Genomic DNA, 25,438 nt, shown 5'->3' on the forward strand with positions numbered 1-25,438 from the left:
TACTATATTCAAAGATAAACTCAAACTCAGGACATAGCACCCTAAGTGCAAGTGACTAATCATTTGTTTTGGTTGTCCATATAAAAAGAAAGGCGGCAATTTGTTACTTCTAGGGTTTTATCTAGAAAAACCCTATTATTTTAACATAATATCCTTCTATGTCAAAAGTTTGTGGCAAATTCTTGACTTAAAAAATTATATAAATATCTTCATTTAGATGATACATGTATTACTGCCAAGATTACTTATAACTCTATAATATGATCTTTATGTATGGTTCTGGGACTGTAATGATTAATATGGTAAGCAAGAAAGAATACTAAATATGTCAGTTATAAAGGATAAAATAAAAAGGATCAAATGGCAGTCTTGCCATAATTCAAACCAACCATGAATTTATCCTTTTAAATAAAACCATTTGTAGGTGTTCTTGAACTACCAATGTATTTAAAGAAATGAAACATTTGAAATTTGTTTTCATAGTGCTTATATGACAAGTTCCTATTTTCTTCCAACTGTAAACTTCTGGTGTAAAACAGCTAAAAGAATGCATGCTTTCAGGGTTTGAAATTACCTCAGTAATGTGTTTTACATGATTAAGAAGCTGAATTAAACTATAATTTGATTTTTTAAATTGCTGTTTGAACAAAGTTGAGATAATATAGGCTTATCAAATTATATTCTGATAGTATGCTGCATATTTTCTTTTATTAACTATTTTATTACTTTGTCAATGTAGAATTGTCTGACACTTACCACATTCTCAAAAGTAGGAGATTATAGAGTTTATCTTCAGTATTGTTTCGTGGTACAGCCATAAGAAAAGGCTGACCAAAAAGTGAAGAACCAGTATGGTGAGTATAACTTGAGTGCCTAAATTTTTCTCTTAGGCAAACAGGAATAATCACATGCTCTGTATCTTCTGTCCTATTGATGTTAATTTCAAACCTGTAAGGACAAAACTGACCATAAACTCTGAAAACATTTACATTATTTCCTCTCAATTTTTCCCCAAGTAGTATTTTACACAATGAATTTTATACTTACACATAAATATCATCCCGTTCCATAATACTACTAAGGTTTTCATCCATAGCGAATATTCTGTGAAATCTATGATTGTATATATCAGTAACTATCATCTAAAAGGAAATAAATTTCTATTAAGCTGGTTTTACATCACTGAAAAACTAAACTCCAACTTATATACTTCAAACACAGAAACATCTTACCTTATCTGCAGGTACTCCCGACAAAGCAGACAATGCTGTACACAGATCAAGTATATTTCCAATTTTGGGGACAACCACTTTGTACTAAAAAACAAAAATTATAATGAATTACTTTGGAAAAATATTCAGTAGTTGGAACTGACCTCATGTGACTTCTTCATATTTGCTTGGTATTTGGCTTACAGTATCTGTCTGCCATCATCCTGGCTACCAATGTCCATTTGGACAATTTATCTTAGCCTTGTTTCCTGGCTCTTTGAAACAAAGACCCAAACTACTTTCAAGTTCAGTTCACTTACTGTATCCTGTCATAAACTTGCTCCACATCTGATATCTTAAACTCTCATCAGGCTATTGACTAACCACTACTAATTTTTCCTGGAAACTCACTGTTTCCTACTCTTGGCTTGCATTTAGAGCTCTAGTCCTTTTAATTCTCAGTTTTCTCCCAGTTTACCAGCTTTCCTACTGTCTCCATGCCATCCAGATCCCACATGATTGACTCATCATTTCAACTAGTCTATTAAAACCTTTAACTATTTTGTTATTGTTTTATTCTTGTTATACTTTCTTAGAGCTGTGTGGATATACTGGAGGAAACTGACTTACTTTAGAGACTGGTTTACTACAAATTCATAGTGCCCAAGTCTCAAGAGATCCTTCAACACTTGCCAGAAATTCTGTGCATCCCTTATTTGTTTTTTCTCTCATTTCTCTCAGTAACTACGTAATTTACAAGTCTTTCAAAAAAAAAAAGGGGGGAAACCAGCCCCTCACTGCCTTTCCTCTAATAATTCCCCTCTAATTATCTCTTTCTCCTCTGCTTTCTAAATAACCTTAATAGTAATGTCTACATGGACTATCTTAACTTCCTCACTTACCATTCACTTATCAATCCATTCCCGCCTTTTGTCTTCATCTCTTCATTTAACCTGTAACCAAGGTTGTCAAACTCCATTAGAGTTTGACCCTTAACCCTCTTCTGAATTCTATATGCTCTCTCTAGAGAATGTGACAATATATCCCCATTTGCTTTGGCCAGTTTGGCCTGTTTTAGCCTGCTGTCCTTGTATAATTATTAATAACAGCTCCATTTCAAGAGTTCTGGTTTAGGTGAGAGATTACAGGGTCATCCTAGCCTTAGGAGATCTCATCCTTCTAAGACATTCACTATCATAGACCTCACTGCCCAATTTCTATCTCAAGCACAGACAACTCTCCTCTAGTCTAGATACATAAACTCAACACCTACTGAAAGCTCTACGTAAATTTTCCTCATGCATTTCAGCATGTCCAGTACTATACACGGATTTAGATATTAGGTCAACATATCCAATATTAAAACAGGTTTCTTCCTAAATCTTTCTTCCTATATACCCCATTAAAACAAATAACACCACTATTTCCTCAGTTTTACAACCCAGTAAGCTTAGCATCATCTTTGAATACTTTGAAACATTTTTATTCCTTATATTCAACTGGTTCTTCAAACTGCCATCCTGACACTAATCTTAAGAGTTCAAGCCCTTTTCATTTGTCATCTGATCACTGCAAAAACCTTACATGGTCTTAGTAGATCTGATCTAAGCTTTTCCAATCTAATCTCTGTACAAGCTTGAGTCTTCTTTCTCTAATACAAATCTATTTAGTAACCTTTAATGACTCCCCTAGTTTTTAAGATGAAGTTTAAACTTCCTATCATGGCACCAAAGTTCCTTGTGAGTGCTTACCATATTATCTACTTATCATTTCTAAAAGTGGAACTGGTCCTCTTTTGCCTTTAGCTCTTTGTATATGCCAATCTCTTGGCTTACAATACCTTTATTTTCAGCTTTAACATGTTTAAATCCTTAAGGATTCAACACAGGCATTATATCCGTTTGGGTATGTCACTCCTTCTATACTCCTAAAATGCCTTATCACAGCACTTTTCACATTGTATGACAAACTTCTTGGCAATAAGAACTAGGCACACATTTGCATTTCTAGCACTTTGCAGAGTCTGAGAGTCCAATACACATACTCAATACAATTAAATAAACTTCTATGATCTAAGTCAACTTCAGTGATGGGAAAACTCATCAAGTAGGTGAACTCAGCTAATTTCCCTTCCCTCTCCAACTGGTTAAAGCACACTATTAATGAGACCATCATTTTGTATTTGAGTTGTTACTGTCTCCAAGCGGGGAAAAAAAAACCCTCCCAATTTCTCTGTGCTGATCATGACTCCAACCTCTACAAAATCTGTATTTTTGGTGAGAGAAAAAAAATCAAGTGATAAAAGAGGTATACTAATGAAATTCATATTGCTGGAAAAATAATTTAAAAACCCAAATTATGGAAGAATATAAAATACATGACTCTGGGCTAGTGTATTACACAGATTGAATGCAATCTGTCTCTACATGATATAGATTATATTATTGGCATGGGAGAGTACTGTAAACATACTGGGGAGAAACAGTATATTTATGTTTTTGTTGTGATAAATTTTTACTTATTGTTTTATGCTTCTCTCTCATTCCATTATACTCCTTGGCATATACTTCTAAACTCACAAACTAGAGAGGTAAGGGTGTAGTTTAGCATTGCCATGGTTTCCCTCCATTGAAAAGGGTGTTAACAATTCTACACTTATTGAAGGATGTGATTTTAAAAATGTGAACATATATTCCCCTGGCCAAAAATAAAAGCAGATCTTTACTGGCCCTCCTTAATATTCTTAGTACTACTGAATGAAATATTGACACAAGGGCATCAAGTTCGTTGAGTTCATGAAGGAAACATAAAAGCAGCAGCAAAAGAAAACAGGGGAAATTGGTATAACTGAATGCATGACTAGTCTCTACCAGACTTTAATCACCTTGAATGGAAGGACTATACCTTTATTATGAACACTTCATTTACTGTGCCCTGTTGACAGTAAACCCAAACCCTTCCACTAAATTAATGGTAAGATAATAACTTTATTCAAAAGCAAACATTTCATATTGTTTTCATGACACTGTTATTGCCTGAATTGTGTTCCCTTGAAATGTATATATTGAAGCCCTGACCACCAATGTAATGGCATTTGGAGACGGGGCTTTTAGAAGGTTTAGATGAAATAAAAAAGGTGGGGCCCTCATGATGGGACTAGTGACCTTATACATTATGTGCATGCATTTGCTCTCTCTCTCTCTATGTAAACACAGTGAAGACAAGGGGGAGCCTGCACTAGAAACCAATGATGCTGGCAGTCTTGAACATAAGACTTCTAGTCTCCAGAACTGTGAGAGTATAAATTTCTGTTGTTTAAGCCACTCAGTCTATTGTATTTTGTTGTGGCAGTCTGAGCAGACTAACTAACATAACTACGATGCTCTAACAAACTGCACTATCTGGCTGGAACTCTAAGCTATAGACCTTTTAGTAAACAAGTCTTCTGTAGCAGGAACCATGTCTGCTCTGTTTGCCAAAAGAGCTTTACACTCTCACTAGGTGCCAACACATATTTGAATGAACAAAATTTTTGAATATTTCTGTATCAGGAGTCCATTTCTGCACTAGAACTTATGGTCTAGCAGAGAAGTGATTAAGTAAACCAAAGGTTATAATGAAATTTGGTAAGTGCGATAATAGAATTTTAAGGGAACTGAAGATAGAAGAGGAAAGAACTACTTTTGTTAGGGTTGGTCAAGTGTCAGAAAAGGATTAATAAAGGGAGAAAATATAGTGTTGTGCTCCCCAAATATTTAAAATAATCCTATAACACTAAGCAATGGAACGAGGCTGACAACTGATATTAAGGCCTAGCACAGGGCTCTTGAATTGAATAACCAGTATGCAATACTCCAAACTTAAAAGATTAGAGCATTACTGAAGCAAGTATTTATAGCTGAACTAAATGAAAAAAAAATTATTTTAAATGTTTGTTTATTTTTGAGAGAGAGAGACAGAGCATGGGAGGGGGAAGAGCAGAGAAAGTGGGAGACACAGAACTCAAAGCTGGCTCTAGGCTCTACACTGTCAGCACAGAGCCCCAATGCAGGGTTTTAACTCGTCAACTGTGAGATCAGGACCTGAGCTGAAGTTGGACACTTAACCAACTGAACATCCAGGTGCCCCCTTTTTAAATTTATTTTATTTTTTTGAGAGACAGAATGTGATGGGGGAAAGGAGGAGGGAGGGAGAGAGACTCTTAACCAGGCTGCATGTCCAGCATGGGGGCCTGATATGGGGCTCAATCTCACGACTGTGAAATCATGATTTGAGCCAAAATCAAGAATTGAATGCTCAACCAACTGAGCCGCCCAGGCATCCCAGCTGAACTGAATTTCTATTTCTCCTCCAAGTTGTTAAGATGCCTAAAAATTACAGGTATTTAAATATACCTTTATCATAACATGAATCAAAATGTATACTATTAGTGTTTCTTCCAAAAGCAACTAGAAAAAAAATTACAATTAACATTAAAGTTCAAATTAGAAAATAGGAAAAATAATGTGATTAATTTTCGTTGGGCTCATATTTATCAAAACATTAAAAAATTGAACCTCTCATTTTTCTTTTGTAAGAAAAACCTTCTGAGACTTTATTTTTACAAATAATGATACTTTACACATCCCTTACCCTTTTGAGATTCTAAACAGTTGTACTAATTTCCAAAGTATTTAGCTTATAAAATCTCTGACACAACCTTAATATTGAATTGTGCTTCAACACTTAAGTGTTTGCTTTGTTTTTTTTTTTTTTTAACTTAGAGAGAGGGAGAGTAAGAGAGAGAGAGAGAGAGAGAGAGAGAGAGAGAGAGAGAGAGAGAATGAATAGGCAAGTGTGGAAGAGAGGCAGGGTAGAAAGAGAGAATCTTAAGCAGGCTCCAAGCTCAGTGTGGAGTCTGACTTGAGGCTTGATCCCACAACCCTGGGATCGTGACCTAAACCAAAATCAAGTTGGATGCTCAACCAATTGAGCCATCTAGGAGCCCCTCACCACTAAGTTTTAATAAAAGTAACAAATGCAAAGAAAATAGTCACGACTTACCTGCATAGGTTTGGTAAGTGGATCCATTCTAACCAAATAAACCTCCAAGGTACGTTCTTTTTTCATGGGCAATGGAAGTGTCAAGTAACAAAAAGGATCAAATGTTACTGAAATCTTAGCACATTCAGGACAAACTAAAGTTGATTTGAAAAGACCATGAAATATATCTACTATGATAGAATCATTTCTTTTTAGATGATTTTCCCAGGCTTCTTCAGCAACTATCTGTAAGAAAAAGACACGTATTACACAGAACTATCACATTATTCTAACAACGGTGACAATGATATCATTAAATTTACCTTATCTGGTCTTCCATCAGCATCTTTTAACTGTATATACGGTTTTTTCCTAATTCGATTCAAATCCTCATGTAGTCCATCTAACAGGAAAGCTAAAAGCTCTTGACAATCCTGCTGCTGGTATCCAGAGAACTGAGGTGCAAAACGTCCTACTTGTGTCTGCAAGAAAAGCAAAAATATGAAATCAGTTATAGGGACAAAATTGATTAAAACCAACATGATTCTCATTATTTATGGATTTTATATTTGTGAATTCACCCACTCCGTTAAAATTTATTTGTAACCCCCAAATCAACTTGTGGCACTTCCGCAGTCATTTGCAGATATGGTAATTACATACATATAATTACATATCTAAAAACACTTTTTAAATGATAACTAATTTGTAACATAGAAATGTTGACCTGAGAAAGGAGAAAATATGGTGGAGTTTTGTACAAAGGATTTGGAAATACTCAAGACTATTACAATTCAGTAATATTTCTGGGTCACTAGAAAAGATTACAAAGCTCTCCTTTAGTTTCTGTGTATAAAAAAGAGGATAAATCCCATAGATAACAGGAATGTCTGTATTCATATATAATTTTCCTACTCTTTGCAGTACTATTTTTATTTTGATAAGACTGAAAAGAAATGTGAAAGAAAAAGTCACATATCAAGGACCTGTTTACACATAATTTTAAAAGAGATATCTAGCAAAATGAAACTAACTGGAATGCTGGGTAAGGAATGAGAAAGTTTGTCTAAACTAGCTTGTTCAAAGCTTAGAAAGTTAAGATAAATACAGGAGTATTTTGATTTGTTGTTTTTATTTTTTAGGAACTAGTATACAGTTAATAAAATATTGCTTAGCAGATTTCCTCTATGAGCGTCATTTGTGTGTATTAAAAAATAGGTGAAAGCTGCTTATTCTCTTTAAAAGTTTAAAATTTCCCACAGATCTCACCTGTAAATAAACTAAATAACTTTTTTAACTATATAAAACTAAATTTCATTCTTATTTGAATGTCAAATTACTTGAAGCTTTATTGGTTCTAAGAAGAAACCACTTCACAAAAAGGAATAAACTTAAAAATTTAAGGATTATGTTTGCAAATAACTAATATTTAGCACTGGTTTTACAGACTAACTTCATTTTAATAACTTTTCAAATTTACAAGGACTCTCAAAATAAACAGAGTTCTTAGACTTCAATGACATGCCCAAATTTAGCCTTTACATTTTATAAATAAATTTATATAGGTTTCTCAGACATGGACTGTATTCTAAAACAACCTGCCTATGCTCTGCTGTTTCTTGTCATTTTGTACCATAACAAATAAAGGTTTTCCAACCTTTATTTCAGTATTTCCCTCCCCATCTCCTAGAACCTTTTTAGAAAATTTAAAGTAATCATCCACTTCACCTACCACCCAGAAAATTAAACAGCACAGATATACTGTGTATCTATTTATGCTAGTTCCCTATGGAGGGCCACAAACCAATGTAACAGCTATGATTTTTCACTCCATCCCCCAAAGAACCCATTTTTGTTCTCTTGGGGGTCATATAGCCCTAACAAAAATGTATTTACTATACTAACCTTAAAGGCTTTTGGTGTGACATAGCTAAATTTTCCAGACCACATTTGCTTGATCAATTCAGCGTAAGATTTAGCTATTTCACCTCTCATTCCTAAGGGATTGTCAAAATTGAGTTCTTCTTGATACTTATCATTGAGGAAATATTCAGTAAGTGGAGGGGTGTTGCTCAAACACTGCAAAGAATAAAACACATTTTCAAGTAAAAGTAACGACACATTAAACATGTAAAATGAAGAGAGAAACAAACGAACTTGCTATAATATATAGAGAAAAATTTAAATGACGGTCTCATGAACTAATAAATAACTGGTCAAATAAACACTCAAATGATGCACTCAACTATTCATTTCCCAAATTTCAAATCAATTACTTATAATAAATGAAAATGCTAATATTTATTGCTGTAAAATCTGCATTAATTTTAACCACAGCAAACTACCTGTTAACTGGGAGAGAAGCTCAGAGTTTTCTTTCCTTCTTTTACTTGATTGGTAGAAATTATGGTTTGTCTACTCATCCCAGGTACCTGCAAATTAGCCTGAGTAGGTAAAAACTGAGATAGAGTGCAAGCAAGAAATTAACTTTAAAGAGATATTTATTGCTTCCATTGTCAATTCCTTATCATGAATGAGCAGACTTTACATTTTCCATTTGGTCAACCAATTTTAGAAGGGACAGTACAGATTCGCTGAGCCTGAAGAAACCAACTTTTGTTATGTGAACTGTGGCTAAGTGTGTTCTTACTTCCTTCAGTTCTTCAGTATCATAACAACTCAATTTTCCTTTTTGGAAAGAGTAAAACCATGAGTAAGTTAATTCTCTATCTCTTTTCTATTTAGAATGAAATAATTCAAGATTTAAAATAAAATAGATGCCAGAAGTACAGTTTTTCCACAATATTTTATCTGAAGATAGAAGAATTTTAAGTTGATGATACCATAAAATTTGACTTTATTAGGAACCCAATATTTCTTTATCAATTAGATATCTAGAGTCATTAAATGGAATGTGTAATGACCACAGACATATGGTCATCTAGATCACTTTTTTCTTTGCTGCAGGAAGACCTTTGTCTTGGGAATCAAAGTTTTTCAGAGCTTGCTTACCACTCATTTGGATTAATAGTATGAGATTAAACAGTCTTGGTAGCTATGAAAAGTTTAACCTGCTGGGTTCATGCCAATAACTGGCAGCCCATAAACTATGTCTATATACCACGTACTGTATGGCTAAAACTTCAAAATTAAGCATATTTGTTATTTTGAGATAAATTATGATGTTCTATTTTGTGGTTTCAAAAATGAATTAATTTATGTTTCCTCAAGTAACCATAACATGTATTTTGATATTTTCAATGTAATAAAAATAATACTGCCTTAATTGGTACTCTGGTTCCTATAAGGCAAAAAGGGAGATTATATTTATAATATCATGGAATTTGTTATTATATAATTAATTCTAAGGCAATGAAAGCAATTAAAAATGTTTGAAGTGGACTATATAGACCTTAGTGTCATTTATAAGCCATTTTCAGCCGTATCAAATTTTACGTGAGCAAGAGGAAGATAAAGGTAGATTACAGTTACAGGAGGCAATTCAGGAAAGGATACTTCCCAACTTCTGAACTCCTTTTATATGTCAACCTCTCATAATCTTACACAGCTTTGGAGGTGCTTTCTCTTTTCCTTCTGCATTACATGTTCTTTTAATTATAAACCCACACTAGAGGTAAGGTCAGGCAACCCAGAATGCACCATGGCTACACTAAATGCACGACTTGGTAGTATTGTCTGATTTAATACAAACAGGATCAACATTATATAGTCAATGAGGCAAAGGGGAGTTCAGACAGCATTTCCAACAATGATCAGTTTTCAAATCCTTGTACCTGATCAGTTCAGGATTATACTGAGAATGTGATATTCCACTACTGTCTGTAACACAATTATACAAAGAACTTAATTTATGGTTTTACCAAACTAAGAACCAAGTTGTACAGACAAATAAATTTTGAACTTTGTTTTCACCTAACTGTACGTAACCTTATTTTACAAAGAACTTCCAAATATAATTTAAAATTCTGTAGCTTTCCAGTAGCATCTGGAGTGATTTTTATAAAATTTATATCTAATCATGCCACTACATGCCAAAAATAACAGCAATTTCAGATTGAAATCTCAATTTTTTAGAAGAGTCTGTCTTTTGCCCACCTATGTAGCCTCATGTCTTGCTAATATACCTTTACAAGACTCTATCCTAGCCTCATTTGATTACTTGTGGTTCCTTGACCTCCTTGTAGTCTCTCACTCTATAAATTTGCAACATCATTCCATCTATGTGAAATACTCCTTCTTTGTTTTATTAACTTCTATTAAACTATCAAGATTCAGGTATCCTGTCTGAGAAGTATTCCTAGATTTCCTTATAGTGTCTCCTTCTATATGTTTCCATATTGCATAATGCTCACTTATACTACAGCACTTATTTTCTAATATACTGTCACTTTAATTTTTAGTTTATCTTTCTTGACAAATGGATTGAGACCTTCATGAGAGCAGGAACTATAGTATCAACTATATATATATATATATCTCTAGCAGTCAGTATGTGTACAATAAACGCATGCTTAATAAAACATGTTTTTGCCTATATACACAAATATGTTTATTCTTTTGGCTTTTTAAATCTTTTCCTTCAATGTTTGGCACAGAGGACTTAAATTTTTCTTGAATGAATTATTACTTAGGGAGGCAAAAATATATTAGCTGGTAATGAATAATCTCAAAAATTTCATCAAGCACTTCTACCTGAATACTAAACCAAAAGAAGGACAGCATCTATAAAAACCTTTCCCATGCTTTTGTGTGACTCTTGATCTCTGGGTTATGAGCTTGAGCTCCATGGTAGAGATTACTTAAAATAAATAAATAAACAAATGTAAACAAACACCAAAAAACTTTCCCATCCTTTTAACTTTCATTCAATCCACTATTTACTTTGTAGTGGGTCTCTGCTTGGATTTTTTTTTTTTTTAAGTCCTTGACACAGAGACCAATGATTATTTTCAAAGTGATACATGCCAATTTGAAGTTGACTATAATTCAACATTAACAAATAACAACAAAACACAGTTTTAATAAGTGCTTATATTACTTATCAAGATATCATAACCAATATATTTTGAGATAACCTTTATATTTAAATTTTAAAAAGCATTCTATTAAACATAATTTTTAAAAATTTAAGTATATTTGATACACAATATTACATTAGTTGCAGGTGTACACCAGAACATAATGTGTTAAGAAACTTACAAGCTGCATTTTTCTAAAAATTTATACAAACATATATAAATACAGAAATTCAAGAGACAGTTTAAGTGTTCTACTAATGCACATATCATAATAGTTTAAAAATTGAAACTGATGTCAGACTTTTCTTTCTCATATTGCCAATACAATACTTTCTCCCTCACCTTGAAACTAATATTATTCTGGGAATCATTATATTCTTGAGTTAGTATATAGACCACTTAAAATATTAAAAGCTCTCATAATTTTTGGTATAAATTTCAAGTTAATTAGAGTACAGGTCAAACAACTAAAGCATTTCCATGCCTCAAGTGTTATCAGTATTCAATGCCATCACAGTGGCAGAAGAAAGAAGGTAGTTTCTTAATGTTGGTCGTACTGCAGTTTGAGTTATAATTTATACAACTCATTCTATCTTTTAACATGAGCTATCTTAGAAGCATGAACATCTTTGACAAATACAAGAAAACTAGTGTTTTAAAGAATAAGGATTTTGGTTGGTTCAATAATAAAAACAACCATAACCATAGTTCTAAAGCATCTCTCTCAAAGATTCCTCTGCTATAACAAATATCACTTTTCTATCTGATTGGGACCATCCCAAAACAATTCCTTTCTTAAGACATATATAGACACAGGGAATTTCCTTTCAACTTGTAAGATACTTTACTGAGTGACATTATAAGGACCTGAAATCATACAACATGTGTTGTGTACCTATGTGGATATATTTCTCATTCTCAATGATTCTTAAATTGCAAAACAGAAGAAAACTCCTCCTTTCTTAACATAAATGGTTTTTCCTAGCAAAATCTGAGAATACAGATATAAATATAAAAAAAAAAAAGGGATTACATGAACAGTATTAGTCTGTTATTTTTGTGGCACTTATGAGTTTTGTGATATTCTACCAGTCACATGCCATTTTGAGCTTCACCTTTGTTAATTCAGATTTCAAGTGCCTGACACTAACAGATATTAACACTTCACTATTTCAAGGGGAACTACCTCTAACAACTCATCACCCAAAAAACTGAAGTTCAAATATGAAGTAATGTGACTCATAATAAAACACAGATCTTAAGCCACATTTTGTTTATATTAGAAACAAATGTTGGTCGTACTGCAGTTGTTCCTACAGTTGTTCCTACAATTGGCAGAATTTTATCAAATACAATGTTAAAAATAAAGCAATAATCAGAATGAAGGATTCTGTACCAGTAGTTTCAATTCTTAATGTAAATGAGATTAAGTAAAAACTTACAGTAATACACAAGCAAAAATGCTTTAGTTAAAAAACTAAATTTCACATTTAGTAGATGTTAAGAGTTTTGGTATTCAATAATTTAAATTAGCCTTCGTGATAAAACAACCAACTGGCTAACTGGAAGGTCAGGACATAAGCTAGTAAGAAAAATTGTTTATCCATGAGGAATGAGGATGGCTGGGTGTGTGCAAGCCAATCATTTTGTGAGCAGACATGACTAAGTATCTGTTGCTCAAAGTGGCTCTGTGGTTCTCTACCTGTGCTTACAGATGCATTTAAAATGGAAACTCCAAGTAATAAGAGTATTCTTGAACGTGAATTTGGATTAAGAGTCTTAAGACATATTAGTCGTTAGTTTAATGTATTAAGATTGAACCTTAGCATGTACTCTTCCCTCTCTTTCTTAGAATATTCTTCCCTTGTAAGACATTCCTGTTCTTTAACACTCATGTCAGTATCTCTAACAAACATTTTACCTTGCTCAGCACCTCAATATCTGAAGAACTAATATTCTTTCTTCTGAGCTAACTCTATACCTTGAACTCACTTATACTACGCTTATTTTGAGAGCAGCCTCCATGTCTAAGGAGCGTCTATAGCACAATGCCTAACACATACCTTAATAAAAGTGTGTTGAATGAATGAACACTTGTATGACAGAAAGACTGGAAGCTGTCCTTAGAGAAACTGAGAACAGTAGGAAAACACTAAAGAGATATGAACTGCACCCTGGTATATAATTATAACCTATCTAAAAATTCTGTAAGTTCAAAAACAAGAGTCTAAATAATGCATAGGTAGGCTTTTATAATGAAAAAAAATACAAAAACAAAAACAGCTACTGTGAATGCCCCAAGCTATCAGTATAAACCCATATAAGTAAAAGATATGTGAAGGAAAAATATTTGGAAATCTATCTTTATAAAAACTCTTCCCTAAATGATATATAAACCTAGAATGATATATAAAAATTCTGAAGAGAGTTCTTCTAAATAATCAAATGTCTCAACCAGTGGACATTCTGCTATATAGTTCAATGTATATAAAACTCTGACCACTGCCACCATGAAGAACTATTTTTAAAAAGAATGCATATACCATTCAACTACTTTATAAAGTAATTATCTATGAAAAACTCTCTGGTTATAAATTTCCATACATCTAAAATTATCACGTGAATTATGATTTTCTTTTATTATTAAATTAGAAAGGGTACAGTGCTCTGTACATAACTTTTCTTTCTACACACATGCATAAATTTTATTGCTCTTACATTATTTAAAAAAAGTTCTTCCGTTAAATATGTTCTGATCAGAAAGACTGAGGTTTCTAGAGTTCTCTGAAAAAAAATAAACGACTCATGTAAGAGTCTCAACTTTGTATTTCACTAAAAACATCTATATCACTTTTTAATTGATGATGTGAAATAAAGTTCTAATATATAACCAAATCTCATGTCTGTAATCAACATATTTTAGGAAATGAATAATTAATAGCCATCCCAATAACTTGTAATGAATCTGGAATTTCCCCAGTACCTGGAAAATAGCCAAAGTAATCCCCTTCAAAAAGAGAAAGTTGTCTTTTGTAATGCTGAATATGAACCACTCCCTTTCTGTTCAGGTGCTCCAGAAGCCCAATTTTCAAGTGATCATGTATGCTCACTATTTTAGTAAACCGGTAACTAGAACAGGAAAGAAAACAAACTTAATTTTTGATTTCCTAAAGCCCTGAGTTGTGTAACTCATTCTGTAACTGATCAAAATGTAATGCCACTCACAACCCTTTAAAAAGAAGTAGCTATACCTTCAAACTAACCAATACTAAAAAACCCAATCTAAAATGAGGAAACCATTTTATTTTCTTACAATTTAAAAAATAAAACCTGAAGTGACCTTAGAACCCAATATTTTTTTCCTAGATTTTAATATTAGATGAATAAAAAATTTTCAGATTTGCCATGTACAGTTTTTCACTTTGGCATGACAACAGAATAGACATTTTAAAAAGGTACTGTATAATTCTGAAGCGTTATGTTAATACTGGGATATTGGCTCTAGTTCTGTAGTGAAACAGTGGATGAAAAAGGAAAGTATGATGTAGATTTTTACAATGAAGAACTATAAATATAAGCCTGCCTCTTCATCACGTAAATTTTAAAATTGAGTTATTTTTAAGACACCTGGTATTTTATTCTTTGTTACTTTTTTCCCTAGGAAAGGCAAACCTCATTACATTTCTGAGATCAATTCTGAAGCTTCTCCACATATTTGGGGAAAGCAAATACAATCATTCTGTATTGCTTTTCATTTCCAATATCTCTTCAAGCTTTCTTTAAAAAACAAATTCAGGTAAGTAAAATATAAGTGGGAATAGAGTTAATTCATTTATTTAAGAAAAAAACTTTTAACTGTTTTTCCCTCTCCCAACTAGTCAGAGAAGAGAGCTGACATGCACTCAAATTAACACACTGGAATTTTAAATAAAATAGTTTCAAAGGCTGCATTTTTGAAATGAACAAAGATAATGTTCTAACATTTTAACACGTCATTATTCTGGACACTATGCTTAAGATATAAAATTAAATTTTACTTAAAGTTCCTGGTATCATTCTTTCCTTCAAATTCTATGACATTTCTTCTTGATACACTACTTAAATTCAATGAAGAATTATTATGAAAGTTCTGGGAAATAGGAAAACTAATGGGGAACATTTTGTGGGCTAACAAAGAAATAGGAATGCCTTTTTTTTCCTCTCTCTCTCATCTATAAAATTGAGGAAGGAAAATCCTAAGTTTGTCAAAAAGACTACCCTGTTACCTGCAGTGAGTAACTCTTATGACTAGAGATTTCAATGTTAAAAAAGCTCTGATTATGTAAAGACCATTAAGTTTCATATTAAAAACTACAAGTAGAAACTAGATAGAAGATCTACTTGCAATATAAGTAAATCTGAAAGCTTCTGTGGTGATTATACTAACAATACTGCAAGTTTCAGGCAGACGCATTTAAGTGAGGTTTTCAAACTAGTAGACTACTGCAGCAATTGTCTAAGAAACGTTTTTTGGTAAGAGGCTATTTAATGAGCGATTTTATGATTTTATGCAAGCTAAAATCAAATGGTTCTAATATTAATAAACTTTAGTGTAAATTATATTTATTTTTAAAAACTAAAACATTAATTCAATTTTAATATTTAGTATTGTATCTGCTCTATCCTGTTAATAATTCAAAACTGGCTCACAGTGAAATGAATGCCATTATTTTAGGCAAGCAAGATTAAGGATTTAAGAAAAAACAATGGTTCTTCATAATTTTGTGTGTGGTTCAGTACTTTGCATATAATATTCAGCAAAGCAACATTTCTGAATAAATATCACAAATTTGTGATTCACTGATTTTTTAATTCTCCTGTGAAGGCATACATGAAAGGACAGCAGAAAATTTTTAAGAAGTTTAACTGAAGTTTTACATTCTTTAAGAGAAACCACCAAGTCATGTACTTCTCTTTATTATTTCATTACATGAGGCCCCAAACTGACAATAAATACTTCAGCTGATTTGAAAAAGAAGTTTAAAGACCATGTAATAGCATGGACTATGAAAGGTTTCTGATTATTTTCATAATCAAAGAGAACTTCAAATTTATCTAAATCATCACTCAACAGCTATTAGAACAGAAGATGATTATTTCAAGAGTCTCTAGAAGTATAAAAATAATGTTTCCAAAAGGATTTTTTCCTATCATTCACTGTGAAATCATTCACTGAACTATTCGCACAGGACTGGGCTTTGCTTTGCCAGGCTGTGATTAATGTGGCAGCCCCGCACAAGTGCTATCAAACTGGTTACACTGGGGGAACCTAAAGCTATATTACTTCTTGGGCTTTATATAGAGGTAGGTTTTTGACAAACTTGGTTGCAAGAAGTAAATATATTATGTGCTACAATTCTTCTTAAAATTAACATGCTCTTTTGGAGTTCAGACAGCTTCAGAAAGCCCAGTAATATGGTACAGGTGAGGTTCTAAACATCTCTGGTAAATTTTCTAATGCAGTATTTCTCTGTTTATGTGAAAGAACTAATTTTTTAAAATTCCCAAATCATCACAGACTGCTACTTTTATAAAATACAACAAAAATGAACCACTAGAAAAATGAAATAAAAAATGACATACAAAAAAACAAAGCCTCATTTTCTCTTAAGAGATTTAATAGGTATAAAATACCTTGACAGACTGCTAGAAAAGTGTTAGATGACTTGTACTTAAGTTCTATGCTTCTTTTATTGTCAACCATGCTGTCTCATTCACAGACAGACTCTGAGAAATACTGTTTAATCTATCATTATTTGGCAATATGCTAAATACCGGGGATATAAAAGAAAACGAAAGACAGTCTCTACTTTCATGATTCTCACTGTGTAACAGGTATTTGTCCAGAAGAAAGAGAGGAAAGAGGGGAGAGGTAGAGGTGTGGGAAAAACAACTAGGGAAAAGGAAAGCATATACACAGACAAGTTTGAAACTTAACAAATTCCAAGAACCTTTAGTTTTGGTTAATGAGGCAGGAAAAGCCCCATTTGGGTTTCATCCTTTAGGTGATGGGAAGCAAGTTTTAAGCAAAGAGATAAATCATTATATTTGCATTTTAATACAATGACTCTGGAAACAACGCACTAAATGGAGTGGAAGAGGATAAACGAAGGAATAAAGATAGGAGTTAGAGATATAGTTCAATAGGTCACATAAAAGATGCTCAAGTACTCAAATAGTGGAGACAGTAGAAGAGAAGATGGGTGGAAGTGACATTAAGAGGTAGTGGAATGAACAGGATTTGGGTTAAGTCTCAAGCTTTTGACTTGGGTTAATGGGTGGATAGTTGCAACAGGTTTCTTGGGAGAGCGTTTGGTCTTAGTAGCCAAATTTAGTTGAAGTGTAATATTATCTAGGCAGAAATGTCCACCTGATTGTTATATACTAAAAGGAAACTCAGGAGGGAGAATTACAGTGGAAACAGATTCAGGATTTGTCAGTTAAAGTAGATGTCAACATCTCAAAGGTAAGGCTATAAACAACCCTGCAAACAGATCAAGAATGACTTTATGAAAAGTTATTTCTTTGGGGTGGTATGATGGTCAGTGATGGTATAACCATAGTTGATAAATGCATATTGCTTACTAGGTACCAAGCACTTGTTAAACAATTTATCTTCATTTAAGAGATGAAGAAAAACATTCTTATTCAAAATCACACAACCAAGTGGCTTTGAATCCAAGCAGTCAGGTTCCAAAACCTATGCTTGTAACTACTATGCTAGGCTGCAGAGGACTACTGAACGGGAGATGAGGGAGAAGTAGGGAGAAAGGACAGACCATTATTTTCAATTTTCAAGGGTAAGAGTCCTCTTCACTCCTCACTTAGATATTAAAAAAAAAAAGATTGATGATGTATATATGCTGAAAGGAACACAGTGAAAAGGTGAGGTAAGAGGTATATAACAAAGATGAAGATTAATGGAACACGTCTCCAGGAAGACAGCAGAGGCCCCGGAAAGATGGTGGTATAATCATGAAGATAGAGAAGGCTCAGGTATAGTACAACGAGTGTAAGAGGTGTCTTAAAATATCATATTTTACTATTAATAATTTCCTTATAACTAGTAACATCTTGGTTAAAAATGTATAATTTCTTTTAAAAAGTTATTGAAAACTTTTCCCTGTCCAAATAGGTGATTAGAAAGGTCCTAGGCAATTACCAAAGAATCATTCCTAATACTTCAATTATACAACAAATCTGTAAAAAAATGTACATTCATAGACATGTATATGATCATATATACATAATGCATATATGTATCTACATTAGTGTATGTGTGTCAATGATTCAGTTTATTTTCAAAGCAACGTCTCTCTAAATGAAAGCCAGAGACAGACTTTTAATTTTTAATTATATACGACATGGTTATAAAGCAGAGTGATTTTCTGGTAAACCCTTCAAGTTCAAATGAACATCATCTTTGATGTAATTACTTTAGAAGGCTATATGTTCTTTTGATATTGTCACTGCTCAAAATATTTTAGGTACTCCTCTTTAGAACTGGCACACATATGAAAAAGCATTAATATCTAGCATACAGGGGTGCCAATATGTGTTTAATGTGGTTTTTTTTGTCATTGTTATTTTTTTGTACAGTAAAATAGATTTGTTTTTTCTATTTATTTTTTTACATGTTTGTTTATTTTTGAGAGACAGTGCGAGCAGGAAAAGGGCTGAGAGAGAGAGGGAGATACAGAATCTAAAGCAGGCTCCAGGCTCTGAGCTAGCAGTAAGCACAGAGCCCGACGCGAAGCTCGAACTCACGAACCGTGAGATCATGACCTGAGTTGAAGTTGGACACTTAACTGACTGAATCACTCAGGTGCCCCATGGTATGGTAAAATAGATTTCTAATGTAGGGTTGCTGTGGTAGAAAATTATGGGAACAAGCATGAGCTATAATACTGTATTTGTACCTTTGGTAATTCACTGCTATTTTTAGACCAGATGAATAAAACAAAAGTCATTATGAATAATGTACTCTACCAAACAAAATCAAGGCTTAATTCAAAAGTCACCTCCTTGGTTAACCTCACTTATTTCCCAAGGGCTCTTTTTTCTTTGCTTCTGTAATTTTTGACTGATCATGCTTTCTGTCATATTATATACTGTATCTTATTTATTTATATATGTCTATTTCATTCACTACACCATGAACTTCTACAAGGACAGGCACATTCTTTTTCAAAGAATCTATAGTGAATCTGTAGTTGAATCTATTACTAATGGCCAGAACAATGCGTGGCACACAGTAGAGGTCAATGGATGTCTGTTGGATTAGCTAAATAAATTACCCCACTAAAAACAAGACAACTTGTTTAGTTACTCTTAATTCCTTTGCCCCTTTCTCTCTCCAACCCTAGGTAAACCCAAGTACTTACTATATGAACCCAGTCATCTATTCTATGCACCAGGTAGCCGAACACTGCTAGAGAAAATTTCAAGTGAATAACCCTACACCATTCTAAATTGATGATCTCCAGCCTCAAATGAGATCTCAATACTGCCAAGCAATCTTACTTTCATTCTTAGCAAATAATCAGATCTCATATTTTAGGATAATGGAAGTCATCACAAAATCTAGAAACTACTTGCAAACAATCATCCCTTTTTCCTGTTGCAATAGCAGTGTCTTTACTCCTCTCAAATGTTGCATTTGAAGGCTTAGTCTTCAGACCTCTTTTTCAGAGATGCCCTCATTTAGATGCAAACATACCAGATGTTAAATATCATCTACAAGCAGCCATATTTGCCTTGTTAACCTAAGCCTCTGGTCAGTATTCCATATTAGAATATCCATCTGCCTATAATGTATCTAACTTGGGATGTTTCATGGGTGTAACAAACTGAATATGCCTAAAAAAATTAACTCATATTCTTCTCCCTACCTGAAATATACTCCTGCTATTGTGCCCTTACTCCCATCACTCCAATTTCATTAAATGGTTAGAACTATGATGCACAAGCCAGTACCTAGAGACAAACGTGACTTTTGTCACTTTTCACTTAATGAGTTGCTTCTACATGTCAAACGTTCTAGGCAACAGAAGTGGAGCAGTGACTGAAACAAAGCTCTTTACTCATGGAGGATGTGTGTGAGAGAGAGGCAGGAAGAGGCAGACAGATATCTGGAACTATAGCAGTGACTAAAACAAAGGCCCTCAGCTCATGGAGTGTGTGTGAGAGCATGCATCTGTGTGTGTGTTTGAGTAGGCAAAGGCTGACAGACAAAAAACCCAAGTATGTAGACAGCATATGAGGTGGTCATGCCTGAGGCGTGGAATGTGGAAAGGGTAGTTACTACTGCAAATAAAGTGAGTGGGAAAGGTTCTGACTGATAATCGAGAGCTAAGGAAGAGAGAGAACAAGGATATAAGCATCTGGTGGAAGAAATTCCAGGCCTAGGAAATTTTAAGTTCAGAGATCCTGAGGCATAAGCATTCTTGGCACCACAAGGCTAGGGCTAATAAGGATGGACAGAAGGGAACATGAAGGGAGGTGAAATAAGGAAATATGACAGCATGGGGCCAGATGATACAGGGCCTTATATCTATTCTAAGAACCTCATCTTGCTTGAGTGAAATAAGAAAGCATTTAGCACTACAGACAAGGAGTAGTGGAAACGACTTAGGTTTGAACAGGATAGCTTTGGCTGCTCTTTTGAGAAGAGGCCATAAGTGTTAAGAATGTAAGCAGATAAATCAGCTAACTGCAATAAATCAGATGAAATTATGGTAGCCTAGAATCTTTAATGCTTTCATAATACATTAAAATCCAAATTCCCCCTAGATAATCTGGCTTTGCCTACTTCTTCAGACTCATTTTATACCACTCCCTTCAAATATTATTCCATAAGTTACTCACCTTTTGGTTACTCACACTTGCCTGTCCTAGAGGCTCTGCACATGTTGGTGCTCCATCTAACTTCCACTCTCACCTGCCTAATTCACACTTATTCCTTGGTCATAACTCAAATGTTATTCATGGACAGTATGACACCCAGGATAAAGTAGGTAGTCTCATAGTTCCTGTTATTTACTCATAGGACTCCACTTTTCTTCTTCATGATGCCTGTCATAATTCATGATTTATTTAATGTTTATCTTCTCTACTAGACTATGCTCCATTGAAACAAATATAGTTTTGTTCACAATGTTATAATTAGTGCCCATGAAAGGAACTTTGTAGGCCCTCAATAACTATGTGCTGACTAAATGAATGGATGACTTCATAAGTATGTTTGATTAAAAACAATTACCCAGCTTGATCACCTACAATCTGAAGATAATGCTCTGAATAACTTCAGGTTTGTGAAAAGCAACTTCAATATCAAAGAAATAGATATCAATGATATTAAAAAAAAGGAAAGCAATTCCAAAAGGAGTTCTTAAAATGTTCTGAACACTGTATCAGATGAGTGAATGTGTATATAATCTATGAAACTGTTTTTATCTGTACAGCAGTTAACATTACTTTGGGGGCCATTTTGTATTAAGGGGGCCATATATTTGGCATAGATATAAAAACATTTTTAATGGCTGAACAGTAATGTATACTTAATGCCACTGAACAGTACACTTAAAAATGATTAAAATAGTAAATTTTGTTATGTATATCTGACCACAATAAAATATTTTTATGTATTTCTTATAAGTTGATTATAATTTTGACAGATACATTATCTCAGAATGTATGGAATAACAATCTAGTTTTAACTCATTTATTAACATGTTCTAGTGAATGACAAATCACTTAAACTTTCCTTGCCTCAATTTTCTCATCAGTGAACTAAGGACACCTTATGCCCTGACAAGCCTCTGTGAAGAGGAAATTAAGACAGTGACAATGATATAAAAAACCTGCATTCTGCAAAGAAGGGCACTGTTCTCAGAGGCTGCAGGTTCTTCACTGGGCTGTTAATTTTTGATGTGAGTTTAGGGGAATAAGTAATTTATTTCAAGTATCATTATTAATTAAGCAATGGTTTTCAGTAACCAACTCATTGACCCTCTCCCTGCCCTATATAGCATAGTTTACAAATCACTGTTAAGAACTGATTGATAATACTTAGGAACAGGTTTCCATATAGGTACTACTAAAGGAATATGGAAGTAGGCAATTATTTGCAAAGTAACTAATGAAGTGGTTCTTGAGCAATAAGCATAATCACAAACTATTTCTACACACAAACTAAAATAGAAAGGTGACTTTAAGATAAATGACATTGAAAGGAAAAAAAAGTCAAATTGATTAGGGATGTTTTAGTAATAAAGACAGCACAGCCTCAGTTGAACAGAATTTAAATGTATACATTAAAATAAATAGACAAAAGACAACAAAATAAGCCCTTAAGAGGTATGTAGTGTGCCTTTCTTTCTTTTTTTTTTTTTTATGGCTCTATCAGTCCAATATCCTACATTTTTCTAGTGACACTTCAGTAATAGCAATTTATAATTTAGACTGTAAGCCTGACACTTTAGAATCTTCCAATTATAAAGTGCTGAATAATATGTGTATACTTAATAAAGGAGGAAATAGATCTTAGAAAACATTTTGACATCAAGAAAATGAACTGCTTAATTTTTAGGTGATAAAAGTAAATCTGGAACCACTCCCCTCCCCTATTTTTTTTAGAGGGGAGTAAATTTATAGTTATTGTTATAAATTACAGATTGACATTTCTTACATTTTCCTTTAATTACAAATGTTTTTTTAAAAAAATGTGTGTTTTTGAGAGAGAGAGTGGGAGCAGAAGAGGGGTGGAGAAGGGCGGAGGGAGGCGGGGAGACAAAGGGGAAGAGGGAGAAAGGGAGAGAGGGAGAGTATCTCAAGCAGGCTCCACGCTGTCAGTATGAAGCCTGGCATAGGTCTCAAACTCATGAGAGATCATGACCTCAGCCAAAATCATGAGTTGGATGCTCAACCGACTGAACCACCCAGGCACCCCATAAATGTCGTATTTTCTTTAAAACATTTATTTATTTTGAGAGAAAGAGAGCATAAGCACTAGTGGATGAGGAGCTGAGAGAGGAGAGAGAGAATCCCAAGTAGGCTCTGTGCTGTCAGGGCAGGGCCTGGCACAGGGGCTTGATCTCATGAACCATGAGCTGACCTGAGCTGAAATCAAGAGTTGGATGCTTAACTGACTGAGCCACACAAGCACCCGCCCCCCTACCCCCCGATAAATATCCTTACAACAATTATTAAAATCATTACAAGAAGGGCACCTGGCTGGCTCAGTCCATGAAGCATGTGGATCTTGACACTGGGATTGTGAATTCAAGCCCCATGTTGGGTATACAGATTAAAAAATTTTTTTAAAAAAAGTATTAAAAAAATCAATACAAGATTACATTAACCACTATTATAAGGTATGACTACTATAAGTAATCTTGCCTAGTGAGTACATGTAAATTGGTGATCTTTTTTATGCCAGAGTAATGTAGAAAGAATTCTGTATTAGAATCAGGTGTAAGTATTTATAACTCCTTGAAATCATCCCTCTATTTCTCCACACTCTATACTTAATGTCATTTCCTATCATAGAATTAGGCACAGATAAAACATTTAAACCTATATTAATTCAAAAGTGGAAGCATTAATCCTAGAGAAATTTGTATATTCATTCAGAAAATGGAGGAGCAGACAAATAAGTTTTATCCCTTCAGTATAGGATTTAAGAAAGGCATGTTTTTTTTTGAAGAATCTACTCCTGAAATCATTGTTGCACTATATGCTAACTTGGATATAAATTTAAAAAATAAAAAAATTTTTAAATGGTATGTTTTCATGACAAAAAAAAATCACTATGAGCCAAGTTACAAAGGTACAAGTCATTCTTTTAGAGATACCATTTCTCCTCCAGTCATGAAAACTATATTCTTACAGAATGATGCTATATATACTCTTCCCCCAAATAATATGCCTGAAAAATCAGGTTTTCCTTTCCCACCCCCTTCTCTTTCTTCTTTTTTTAAGTGTACTTATTTTGAGAGAGAAAGAATGTGCAAACAGGAGGGGCAGAGAGAATCCCAAGCAGGCTCTGTGCTAACAGTGGGAGCTCAAACTCATGAACCATGACATCATGATCTGAGCTGAAATCAAGAGTTGGACACTTAACTGTCTGAGCCACCTGGGTGCACCACCTCCCACCGCCAACCCCGCCCCATCTCTTTCTGAAAGAAGGGGATACTTCTCTCTTACCGTAGTTCAAACAAAGGTAAAAGTAAAAACATTGGTTATCTGTGTTGAGAAAGTGAATGGCTCTAATAGGTCATTTTCATTTCTTTCACCAAAATGGAAAGAAGACCCAAGTGAGTTGCCATCTGGTAGATGATTAAATAGATTTTTGATAATAGTGCCATGTAATTTTTGGCACGTAATATGGGAGGAACTCAAATAATTGAGTTTAATTTCCTGGATTAGATATGTAAAGTACAGCATAGGGCATATAGTTAATAATTTTGTAATAACTATGCATGGTGACAGATTATTTTGTAATGTGTAAAAATATCAAATCATTATGTAGTACATATGAAACTAATATAATACTGTATGCCATTTATAATAATTTTTAAAAAATCTGCCCTAGGAAGAAGTATTTGAATTTTAGCTATATTCTCAGTTTATTAGAAGTCATTTCCCCAAGATCCTAAATTGTTTTTAAAAATTCTTCTGTCTCGGGGTTAAAGGATTCTTTTTTTGATGAGAACCATTTCATTTATTTAAGTATAAATTTGGTTACTTTGAAAAAAGTTAGCTTCATGTTAAACTGAGCTTCTAAGAATTGGTGTTCCAATTAATGAAAAAAGAATGTCTCAGGGTGAGAGCAGAACAGCATTATACTTAATCATATGCAAAGCTATAAAGTACTGCAACACAAAAATAATAGTTTCAGGTATACCTTTGTCCACGGTTTTACGATATAATAGGATTTTAGTTCCTTAAGTTACTTCTGTGTAGTATTCATTCTGTTTATTTGAAAAATAAACTTTCAGCTTTCTATTTAATATTCTTCTGAATTTACTGAATAGGTTTTTTCCTAATCCACCAGATATTTTAGAAAAGTTGACTTTAAAAGTGCTGGAATCCCAACTGATTTTACACTATATGACAGAACAGATC

The 25,438-nt window shown here is 33.6% G+C and overlaps 1 protein-coding gene across 7 annotated transcripts in view; it reads right to left on the reverse strand.

Moving 5' to 3' along the window:
- USP15 (ubiquitin specific peptidase 15) overlaps nt 1-25,438 on the reverse strand; it is a 120,390-nt gene that overhangs the window by 12,171 nt on the left and 82,781 nt on the right. For 4 of the 7 annotated variants that reach the window (XM_029953095.1, XM_029953094.1, XM_029953096.1 and 1 more), the window contains 6 exons: nt 8,139-8,312; nt 6,557-6,715; nt 6,255-6,479; nt 1,233-1,316; nt 1,048-1,142; nt 757-948 (listed from right to left, as the gene is read on the reverse strand). In XM_029953095.1, the coding sequence (XP_029808955.1) occupies nt 757-948; nt 1,048-1,142; nt 1,233-1,316; nt 6,255-6,479; nt 6,557-6,715; nt 8,139-8,312 (929 nt within the window). Of the gene's footprint in view, nt 1-756; nt 949-1,047; nt 1,143-1,232; nt 1,317-6,254; nt 6,480-6,556; nt 6,716-8,138; nt 8,313-8,578; nt 8,666-14,255; nt 14,402-25,438 lie in introns of those variants that run through there. The other 3 variants (XM_029953097.1, XM_029953099.1, XR_003913984.1) reach the window with 3 other exon arrangements.

This window comes from Suricata suricatta, chromosome 10 (genome assembly GCF_006229205.1).
Source record: "Suricata suricatta isolate VVHF042 chromosome 10, meerkat_22Aug2017_6uvM2_HiC, whole genome shotgun sequence".
Lineage (NCBI taxonomy): Eukaryota > Metazoa > Chordata > Mammalia > Carnivora > Herpestidae > Suricata > Suricata suricatta.